Consider the following 12,309-nt stretch of genomic DNA (forward strand, 5'->3'; position numbering starts at 1 on the left):
TCGCCAAACAACACAATATTGGAAAGTATGGAAGCATTATGTTTAAGTTACCTGAGGAGTCCGTGTGGCAGAGAGCAGGTCGAGCAGCGCCTGCGTGTCGTTGTCGTCGTCGCCCTGCAGCGAGGCGCCGGCCGACGAGCCCTCGCCCTCGGACCACGCGCCCGAGGACGCGCCGCCGCTGCCGCCGCCTCGCCCATTCAACTCCTTTCGCGGCGACAGCGATGGTGTACTCGCACCAGAATTGTTTACCTCTGGATAACAAAAATAAAATTAAGACATAAGCTCATTTTTATCACAGAAAATGAAAGAGTAGCCACAGGATTTTAAAACCTAAATCCACACAGATAAAGTCACAGGCATTATGTAGTAAAAAAAATATTTGAAATTAATATTGCTCACCTATACCATTATTCCTATTGTTATGTTTACGTTCTAGTTTCTGTTTAAGTTTTGAGTATTGCCGCTGTGTCCTCTCATCTTTCTGATACACCGGTGGAGGGGAGTGCTGCATGTGGTGTGGAGGGACGTGGTGGAAGTGGGGAGGGTACCCCGCCCCGTAGAAATGCTGTGGGCCTCCTGCACCATTCGTTGGGCCCTGTAAAACAATATAAACAAGAAAAAGTTGAATACTAAAACCTGACTGCGGTCTCTTAATAAACGCTGAAATATTATAGTAAAATTGTTTTTCTGTCCCTTGGTATATTTTAAGGTTGTAGTTTAGTGTAGTTGTAGTTTAAAGTACATTTATATTCATGAACTCAGAATTATTTTCTCTTTCATTTGACATTCCACTCAATACAATAGCAAAAAATAAAAAATTTGGAGACTCCCACTTTTTTTATGTAACATCCGTTAGGTCAATTTTTTATGTAACATCCGTTAGGTCAATTTTTTTCATATAAAATGTAGCCTATGTCACCCGGACCTTTACAACGAATCAATTGCCACCTCAATCATCATAATCGGCCCAGTAGTTGAGGCGCTACGGTGGAACGCACAGAATCTGGATACAAACATAGACTGCTAAAATCATAACCCTTTCCTTTGGTTTTGCTGCAGTCGGGTAAAAAAGAGTTATGAACAAATGTGTGCCAATCTTTACTTTTTTCAAAATTACATTTTATATAGACATTACTTCTAGCAATATTTATTACAAACAATATGCTCCACTCCACCACATAGTTTATAAAACTCGACCGTTGTAACGTAAAATACTTTTTATTTTACCTTAGGTATTTCTTTGTCAGAAGCTTTTTTTATAGGGTCCGATTCACTCATTATTCTTTATATATGAATAATACAATATTATTTATTTTACAAAATTGTATATCAGCGAACTTGACAACAAGGCACAGAGCACACGTCATTCGCCACGTAAGTACAGCAAACTCGACTGATAACGCGTTCAGCAATCACAAAAAACAATTCAATACCACTATAATCTAAAGAACACTCCATATGTAAAGAAAATATACAATATGTGTGTTCACTAAAAATGGTCGCGTAAATTCAAGCTCTCCACGTGTATTACTTGAATTTACAAGCGAAAGTGAAACAATTGATGGATAAATCGGCGGAAATCGTTTGCACAGCCGATAAACATAATATTGTACACTTTGGCTGTGTTATCCATTATTTGCCATTCCACTTGACTCATGTGAAGCTATTGTTACTGTTTTTGTATTATGTTGAAGAATGAAGTTGAACAATATTATGTATTATTGAAAGAGCAACAGGCATTGATAAATCTTATTGAATACCGCTACAAAAACATGAATTGTTTACAGGTTTCTTATCAAGTTCTTATCCGACTAGCGTTAAGTCTCACATAATAATAAAATCACAATTTACTATAGGTATGTACTTAATTAGAATAGCACTCGTTTTTTGTTAGCTTAATTACTTGAACGCTTAATCATTTTATTCATGATCGTATCTTAATATTTATCCATCTTGCACGTTTTCTTAGTAATCGGCAAAGTAGGTAAATAAACAGTAAGCGTACGTGTCAAATTGACACTGACAGTGTCAATCGGTGTTTCCACTTACGATTTTGGTTTTACCCTAGTTTCTGCTGGAATTCGCGCTAAATTACTTTAGAAAATGTTTGAAATATTCATAGATATGATGGAAATATTACCTATCCTGATTTATGGCGCATAACAATATTCTTTATTTCCCGTTAAAGATTATTTAAAAGTGTTTCACAACTGCATTTCATATATTTCATATTTCACGATCCTAAATCTCTAAGTCTTGTGACAGAGAGGGTGGTTGGTCATCATTTTCTTTCATTTTCAATTAATAAGTACTTCTCAGTCTCATACTAATTAGTTTTTATATTAAAAAAAGTAAAGTTATTATTCTGCAATTATTGAAAAAAAAAAATTCATTCTGCCCTTCTCTGGCCTCTTGAGTCTATCCCTTTTGATAGTTTAAAAATGGTACAAAAATTGACTAAGTATATTGGGTGGGTAAAAAAGCGCTGCCACCAATTTTACCCCAAATTATCCACAATCTGTATCAATATAATTTAGCAACAAGTGTAAATTAAAAATTTATAACCTCCCCGATAAGTGAAGGTTACAGTAACTAGAAAAACACTGATAACTTTTAAACGGCTGAACCGATTTTCTTGGATTATAGCTAAGAACACTCGATCAAGCCACCTTTCAAACAAAAAAAAACTAAATTAAAATCGGTTCTTTAGTTTAGGAGCTACGATGCCACAGACAGATACACAGACAGACACGTCAAACTTATAACACCCCTCTTTTTGGGTCTGGGGTTAAAAACGCCACCGTACCTAATATTAGTCGTTTCGCCCTAAGATAGAACGAAACCCCTAAAAATGGAAACACTGGTGTCAATGTCAATTGTCAATTCTCAATTTGTCAATTTTGACAAATAACACTGTATCATTTGTCAAACGTGATTTGACGTTGCCTGTTTTTTTCTTGCTGTGCTATGCTGTGGATACCAGTAATTCGGATTCTACTGGGCGATTTAGAACATTCAATTCGGTAAGTTATCGTACGATAAGATATATTTTTCAATTGAAAATACATACATATGTACATTGTACATCTTACCGAACGATAACTTACCGAATCGAGTGTTTTGAATCGCCCGGCTGGCATTTATTCTGGCCCTCTGGGCAAGGGTCATAGTGTTTATATACTCTTTGGACTAGGTTAAGGACCTCCGATTCCCGAAATTAAAATATGAAGTTACAACAAGTGCAATCACTGCATTGCTATAGATACTTTGCACACTTTTTAGCGTGTGAATAAAGATGATTGATGAGTATGATGTTAATAAAAGAACTCACATAGTGATGTGGCGGTTGGTGGTGCGGCGGCGGCTGATGGTGGGGCGGCTGGTGGTGTGGTGGCTGGTGGTGCGGCGCGTGGTGCGGGTGCGGCTGCGCATGCGGGTGCGCCACAAGGTAGTGCCGCATGCCCTCGTCCAGCACCGGAGGCATCATGGGCGGCATCATAGTCGCCGACGTTACTACCGGCATGCCGCCTGAAAGCAACCGTCATCTAATAACTACCACAATTTAATTATAACAGCTGAATAATAAGAGGCAGAATCAAAAGCCGCGCGATAATAGTATGCACTATAGGCAGTAAAATCAAATAAGTAGGTACAGCCGCGCATTTTTCAAGACACGATGCAGCGCTACACCCGTGCAAGCTAGCTAACTAAATTACAATTTATTGATAACTCTTATAGTTACATGATCGACTGATCGTTCTTCCCTGTGTTGCTGACAAACTTTACAAAATAACGAGTCTCACCCTCACTGGCTCATTTTCTATGTTAAGTAGGTAGGTAGGTATATATATTACTGTGGTAAAGTTCTTATCTATATTTTTTACAAGTACATACGTAAGTAGTAGTAAGTAAGTAGCTAGCATACGATTACAAACTGTTATCATTTGTACAGGTAAGTAGTAAGGTACAAATTTGGCTGTATGCAGCGAGGTTCAAGCTTGGCTTGATTTTGACATCATCGCGGACCGTTCCGCCTTGTAATTTTGCGGTTTATGAATGGACCTGTTTTGGGCATTCGCAGAAATCGCTTTTAGTGGGATAATCCATTTCGACATCGCGACGGAAACGTGCTGCATAGTTTTAGAATAAACTTGCTAAACGCAACCGACCACAAGCCTTGAGCAATCAACTGAGAATCCTCAATCTTGATGCACTTTGTCTTAAAAATTCTTTTGTCTTAAAACTACCTAAGTAGGTCCCTACCTACCTATTTCGTATTTGGCAAAATCAAAAGATAGGACTATCCGCCTATGAGAATAAACGGTCTAACTCGAGAATCAAATGATGATATACTTTTTGTCGTTTTATTAACACTAGTTTATACCCGCGACTACGTCCGCGTGGACTACACAAATTTCAAACGCCTATTATCTCTTTAGGGTAGTATTTTCAAAAATCCTTGCCTACGTCATAATAGCTATCTGCATGCCAAGTTTCAGCTCTATCCGTCGAGTAAGTAGTTTGAGCTGTGCTTTAATAGATCAGTCAGTCAGTCAGCTTTTCCTTTTATATACCTACTTATGTATGTGTATAGATATAGACAAAAACTTTCTTTCACAGAGAACTCTTTGGGTAAATAATTGGTTCCTCTGATGCTGCAAATTTTCAAGAGCGGCGGTAAGTCTTCATCAAAAATATACCTGTAATTTCCACCTGTACAATAATTTCGGGTGGTTAGGTACCCAAGTACCTATTATTTGGATGGGTAGAGTGTGGATATGGTGCCAAAATGTTAATTGCCAAGCCAATGTAACACTTGTAACGTAGCTGAACAAACTACATACCTACCTGTAAAATTATGAACAATATGAAGAGAAGTTTGTCACTCATAGGTACATTTTTCATTTCTAAAGGAAAAATATACTTACTTACGTGTTAAGCTTAAAAGAAAAAGTTTGAAAAGAAAATTGCTCAGATATGTCTGGGTCCTGACCTCTAAAGACTAAAGTTAATGGCATCAAAGTCTTTAAGTGCAAGAGTTCAATGCATTTCAAAGAGCAAAATCCACGAAAGTCACTAACCTTCACAAGAAAATTGCCGTCGGTAATATTTTCACTAAACAAAGTGTAGCAAATAGTTTGTACAACCCTTGGAAAACTATAATTCTACTGCGGTACTTTATTTGAATTAACTAAGATTGAGTCTAGACTGTTACTTAGGCTATATAGGCTTAGACTAGATTATTAGGTAACAATCCAGTTGCACAAGTTTCAGTATGAAAATCAGCTGCGAAAGTCACCAAACCCTTTCCAAACTTTGCATTACTGCAGCAGCAAAAGAAAGCGAAACAGTTACTGCCCTCGTTGGCGGCTGGGGCAGATGCGTTCTGGAGTGGAAACTGCATACCGGTAAACGGAATGCGAGCGGGAAATGAGTGGCTGAGGAAGGTGACTGACTATACGACAGACCGTGTGTGGTAGCGCGCTCTTCAAAAGACCTATGTCCAGCAGTGGAAGCGTATACAGGCTGCTTGATGGTTTGTGGCTGTCTAGTGTCTACACATACCGTCCTAGATGGAGCCACAGGTGCCAATCACTCACTATGAAACCTGAATCGCGTAAACGAATTTTCACTATGTCACACTGTATACAAGTGTCAAAATACAACGCCCGGGTCAGTAGTCTCCGGATATGACAATCATCCGGTGGAAGATCTTCCTATTGCTACGGTAGAGTTACATCACGTGCTCCCGTAAACAGATGGATGATTGATATTGGACGTACCATATTCAGTGTGCACAGCGCACATGTGCGCATGCTGCGGGTGCTGCTGGGGGTGCGCGCACATCTCCGGCGGCACGTAGTAGGGCTCCGGCGGGTAGTACTCGCCGTAGTAGGGGTCGGGCGCGCCGCCACCGCCGCCCTCCGCCACTCCCACGCCCACCATGGCGGCGTCTAGCAGCGCATCGCACGCCGCCGCCCGCGACGCATCCGTTGCGCGGAGGTGTCCGCCGCTCGCACGTCAAACTGCAACAATGGAAACAAACGTTATTACCTATTTCTAGTTCGATCGACAGCAGAGTGAACTAGAGTGAGGGAACTCTCGGTTTGATCATCCTGAATCAACATATTATGTCAAATATTAGTTTCTGGGTGACGTGAAATCAAAGAAAATAAAGCTACAGTATGCTACCTAGCGTCAAATGTAGGTAACATTTGACGCCTGCTAGTGACGTCGAAGCCTCGACGTTTTGTTACCAGTTCCCTGTTGCCATGAACTGTGTCGATAGTATGATCGCTTTACAAACCGTAGCAAGAAAAGAAAAACTCAATAGCACAGGCCATAGCCCAAGAAAGTAAACAGACGAGGTGAAGGAAGAACTAGTCTCCCATCCTCAATGCGTACCAAACGCTCAGTCCATCGAAGTGGAACAACACGTCCAATAGCAGAAAGAATGTAAGCATGTGATATGAGTCAAGGATAGCCACTCTCCTCTGTATTGAAGGCATGACAAGAGAAAGGAAGAGGAAGGCTTACAAGTTACAACCGACCATCCGACATCAAACTAAAGAAGATATCTAAAGAAGATATACTCTAACGCTAGACTAGAGAACTCTAATTTTACAATCTTAAATGTAAAAAAGTAGATATTAGATTAAAGATAATTCAGTGATCCGTTTCAAATTTTAAGCAAAGAGAGAACGTCAACCTCTCAAGGTGTTCGTAGTGTTCGTACCCGCAATCACTGACATAGATAACCGGCGCATCCACGCAAAACTCGTGAGGCGCCGTGACAGCGCCCCATTTAAAAGGCAAATGCCGTCACGATGCGCTCACGCGGATGTCGATATCGATTTGACGAGCTGTGCTTGTGCAACTCACCGCACCGCACTATTATTGCCGCTTAATGAGATTTAGCTTATAAAATTACATTTGCACATTCGATTCCTTTCCAATCTTGAGCTGTGTAGTTGTTAGCTGTTACACAATCTGAAAGGTAATAATACAATCGTGTACTTGATGCTTTTAGAATGAACATAATCTAACTCTGCGGTTCCCTTTGTTTTTATTTTTTTTAAATGCTAAATACAACTGTATTCTCCTTTGCCTCCAACTAAACGTAAACTATTGAGAATAGTGGGTGGAAGGAATGGGCCATAATGCAATTTTATCCAGGCGCGTGACGTTTCCTCTTTCGCTTCCTGGCCGTTGACCATTGCCATTGTCAGAAGAAGTGCACTTTCTGAGATAACGTTATTTAAGAGTGCTCTCCATAGTCGCTACTAGCGTGAGAGCGTTGCAATCAACATTTACGGCGGGACACCGTATTCAAGAACGAGATGCGCGACCTTTGAACAACGTGAATCAACGTATACGGTGTTGCACTAATTTTTTTGCGAAGTAATCAATATTTTTAAACAAACTAAAGAAGCAGTTTTGCAATTCTATAGTTTCTTATATATTATGTATATGTATATTATAATTTATTTACACATTGCCTCATTTGCACTAAAACAGAGATATAAGTCATGAAACTCATAACTTTCAAAATAAATATAATTATTTTACGTTAATTTAACTATTACTTTCGGACATAAAGGTAAATAGATCTATCTGGCTTAGTTTAAATGTACGTCAGCAAAAAACGGATTAATCTTCGTATGAAGAAGCAAGTCAAGAAGTGTAGCCTGTTAACAACTACTAACAAGTGTAAATTAAAAAATAACACCCCCGACAAGGGAAGGTTACAGTAACTAGAAAAGAGCTGGTAACTTTCAAACGGCTGAACTGATTTTCTTGGGTTATAGCTAAGTACACTCTCGATTAAGTCACCTTTCAAACAAAAAAAAAAGCTAAATTAAAATCTGTTCATTAGTTCAGGAGCTACGATGCCACAGTCAGATACACAGATACACACGTCAAACTTATAACACCCCTCTTTTTGGGTCGGGGGTTAAAAACTGTCAATCTCGGAGGCAGTTTTGGTTTTAGTGTTCCCGGTTATCTAGATACGGATCTAAAAGCAAAATGTTACGCAAATCTGTAGAAAATGTGAAAAAATAATATGGACCGCCGCATTGCCGACTTCTGTTTCGCAACACGAGACGTGAGGAAATAAATAGAGCGTACTTATATTTCATGATACATTTTCCCAGATCGAATGTATCAAATATACTAGACCATAACGGTTAGTGACACTTGTAACACGAGAGGTAATCCTGATCAAACAGAACGGTAACCTTACTTTTCTATTTATCATGTTGCCTTTGATGTAAAGCATGAAGCTATTCCGTCCGCTTGTAATTTGTTCGAAAATGTACTGGATGCTTTGAAATAGAGACGATAGATAGTAGATCTATGAATTACTCAGATTTACATAGAGAATTCGCAAGCAAAAATTAGTTGCATTTAGACCTTGATTTAGACCCATACGAATCTAGCAATTACGTAATTACCTATACCTACCTGTAGGTAATAAATGTGTAATATAAAACCTAAAAGCGGAAATTTGTAGTACTTTTACTATTTTAAGTGGGGGTAGGTATAAACCCCCAGGCTGTTTAATAAAATAGGCACCCATTTACATGCGTAGAGAACACATATAACACACCACTGGCAAAAAAAAATTAAGTCGGTAAGTGCCTAGGTACATGGTATCTCCCTAAGTACATATGTAGATGCCTACCTAATTACTTAAGTTCTTTTTAATTATGCATTACAACTATTATTAAACCTGTAGGTATGTAAATAGGTAGGTAATACTAAGTAAATGTAAATTAATGATTTGAATAGGTAAATTAGGTATGTCAGCGACCTCAAAAAATAAACTTATAAAGCATCTAATTACTAGTATGTAATGTATCAATGTCAGCATATTTAGAAACTTGCTGTAGTGTTTATATTATCTACGTACCTTGCATTTTTTTTGCAAAATGTTATGATTACGACATGACAAACGATCACTCCAGTTTTCAATTACGCGGGATATCTATTTACCAGGGGAATCCCGTAATGTAATACCTAAACGATTACCTGCCTTTGTGGCTTGATCTCATATTTCACTGAGTTTTTTGTTTTTATTAATTTATCGATTGATTTGATTAAATTTTATTTGTCACTAAAATTCATAAAAATCTAGATGTTCAAAATAATGTTAGTTTACGAGGTGCCTTACATCGCTTTCCGATCTAACGCAAATACCAATACGCAGTGATTTCTGCCTCGTAACGCACCTGCTTATAGATAGCCAAAATTGTACCCGCAGTAAACGTGTTAAAGTATTTGAAAATATTACAATAGACTTAAAGCTAGCCTTATCTAATTACTGTACAAGTCATGCCCGCGTGGAATGGTGCCAAGAATACTGGCTGCATTTCCGCGCTGGAATTTACAATATTTCTACCTACCTATCGCATTTTATGCTCACTTAGTTTACTTATATTATTAACCCCCGACCCAAAAAGAGGGGTGTTATAAGTTTGACGTGTGTATCTGTGTATCTGTGTGTCTGTGTATCTGTGTATCTGTGTATCTGTCTGTGGCATCGTAGCGCCTAAACGAATGAACCGATTTTAATTTAGTTTTTTTTGTTTGAAAGGTGGCTTGATCGAGAGTGTTCTTAGCTATAATCTAAAAAAATTGGTTCAGCCGTTTAAAAGTTATCAGCTCTTTTCTAGTTTTCTTGTAGAAAAGAAGGTTAGATAACCGTTAGGTTCATAATATTATGTCAATTGACAAATGTCAAGCTGTCAAGATGGACGTTGCCTAAATACATAATTATTTATTTGAAAATGATGTTTTGGAAAACTCAGATACTTTGGATCGTCGGGGGTATTATAAATTTTTAATTTACACTTGTTTTAATTTAATTTAACATTAAGTACTTATGTGTAAAAAAAGCGAAGAAGCCACAAGATGGCTTTAATTTTCTCAGGAAAAATTATGCAAGCAACTGAATTCGAGAACTTCCATTATATATCTCTTCTTCCAATATCTCTGCACTAGGAATCTACCCACTTGCTTAGTTAATAAGAACTTTTTAAATGGGTTCTGTGAAATAAATCAATGGGTATGAAGAAAATCTTTTTGAGGTAGGTAGGTTCCTACTTCATATTTCCAATAAACGATCTATCTCATTTAGTAGGTATGTAGTAAGCAATCTATCAAGTAGGAACCAACTACAGAGTAGGTACAGACCTATCAACGAGCATGGTGATATCAAAAGACATAATACTGACGACTAAGAACTTTGACTCAATGAGTAAAAAACCTATAAGTATACTTATTATGTGTACACACGTAAAAATATTAGGAAACGCTACTACAATGTAAGGAGGTCGGTATATGTATAGGAGTATTGACGTGCTCAAGACGATCATTCATCGCATCGCTCTCGATGATGTTCAATTGAATAAACGGTAAACGAGGAACGAGGAGGTGGCGACGAGACGACGACGTACGTTTGCGCCCGACAGTCGAGACGCAGTCGGGGAGGAACGGACCACACTTTGTTATGTAAATAAGCAGGCAAATGGATGCTACGGTACTATAAGCCAGTGTCTGAGGCCTGAGCTACCAAAACAAGAAGTTCTGTTCTTGAAAACAAATCGTAATTAAAAAAAAAATATATATAACTGACCTGCCAAAAACCAACTAAGTAATAATTTAAAAAGACGTTTGCTCATTTGAAAATGGTGCATATAGACACCATATTGATTTTTTTAAGGTTCCGTACCTCAAAAGGCAATCAAGGCAGGCAAGGCTTATAGGATCACTTCGTTATCTGTCTGTCTGTCTGCCGTGTCTGTCAAGAAACCTATAGGGTACTTCCCGTTGACCTAGAATCATGTTTGGCAGGTAGGTTATGCCTTATAGCACAAAAGATAATTTAAAATCTGAACGACACGGCCCCGGCCAAAGTCTAAATTCTTAAAATGTACTGTAGGTGCATGAATCCAGTCCGAAGTTTAGAGCTTATACGCGAATACACAGACAGACTTTTTAATTTTAATTAGCAACAAAGATGACAAAGAAGGTAGCCCAGACATTCGGCGAAATCACAGAACTGAGAATTCCATTCAACGGTCAACTACTTACGAAGCCGGAACCCCGCGGCACACATGCACACATAACGCACACAAACTCATCTACTTTGCATAGGTACCTACCTACATACATATCCAATAGTGTAGCCATTTACAGGAGTATTTCATGTGAGTGATAGTTTGGTATCAAATTGGTTTGGTTTAGTAGAGTTAGAGCACCTGTTAGTGCCCGGTTATAACGTTTTTGATCTTCTGTTGGGATATCTACTCGTTATTTCAACATAAGGGAAGTTGCACCCGTAGATTAGGTACAATGGCTAAACGTAGGAAATAGGAATGTGTTGCAAGAAGTCGGCCAAGTTGAGTTACTATTATTGGGTATTGTGACCAAACTGTTGCAGTGCAGTCACACCCGTGCCTGCTTCCTCTTCGACAAGGTATACTATTATACAAGGTATAGCGCTATTATTATAGCAAATTCGAAATCCCTGCCCATTTTTAAAAATCGTTTGAAAGAATTCTACTTATCTATGCCATAATAGCTTAAATATTGTTTTTATTTATTATATTATTATTTTTTATATTATATGTATCCCTTTTATATTATATGCAAGTAACTATATTGTCATATATAGCATATACATATATATTTATATATTATATATATATATATATAATTACTTTTTTATGTTTATTAGTATATATATAAATCTTTGTAAAAAAATCCTTGCGACTTGGTACTATCCAACCTCCTTCCTAGAACTTCTCCTTTCAGCAAAGGTTGCCTGGTAGAGATTGCTCCAAGCAATAAGGCCGCCTTTGCACACAATTGTTTTTTTTCTGTTTTCTTCTTACTGTGTTGTTATCCTTATATGTGTTTTTGTGTGCAATAAAGAGTTTCTATCTATCTATCTATCTATTATACTACCTTAACACAATCTAATGCCAATAACCATTTGCCTTATCTTGTAGTTATAGTGATTTAGTATTTTTCGAACCCGCACTGTATAGCGTGCAAAACTCGGGTCAATGCGACCCTACCTACGACTTTGAGTGACCTATTTACGTAACGTTTATTGATCTCTAGTGACAGTAGTTTTATTTGCAATATATTGTGAACTTTTAAAAATACAGGTTTTTTTTCGTAATTTTTTATAGCATCTTATCAGTAATCATCAATACTATCACCTGTCTTCGTTCTGGTTACATCCTGTATTCAGATTTCAGGCTGAGAGTTATCTTATCATAATATTATAGAGCAGCT

At 38.0% G+C, this 12,309-nt stretch overlaps 1 protein-coding gene across 2 annotated transcripts in view; it reads right to left on the reverse strand.

Moving 5' to 3' along the window:
- LOC123868497 (fibronectin type-III domain-containing protein 3a) overlaps positions 1–12,309 on the reverse strand; it is an 81,039-nt gene that overhangs the window by 6,198 nt on the left and 62,532 nt on the right. The window contains exons 2-5 of one of the 2 annotated variants that reach the window (XM_045911073.1): positions 5,784–6,026; positions 3,332–3,528; positions 400–595; positions 52–251 (exon numbers count right to left, since the gene is read on the reverse strand). In XM_045911073.1, the coding sequence (XP_045767029.1) occupies positions 52–251; positions 400–595; positions 3,332–3,528; positions 5,784–5,946 (756 nt within the window). In that variant the 5' untranslated portion in view covers positions 5,947–6,026. Of the gene's footprint in view, positions 1–51; positions 252–399; positions 596–1,227; positions 2,121–3,331; positions 3,529–5,783; positions 6,027–12,309 lie in introns of those variants that run through there. The other variant, XM_045911145.1, reaches the window with a different exon arrangement.

Source organism: Maniola jurtina, chromosome 1 (assembly GCF_905333055.1).
Source record: "Maniola jurtina chromosome 1, ilManJurt1.1, whole genome shotgun sequence".
In the NCBI taxonomy this organism is placed as follows: Eukaryota; Metazoa; Arthropoda; class Insecta; order Lepidoptera; family Nymphalidae; genus Maniola; species Maniola jurtina.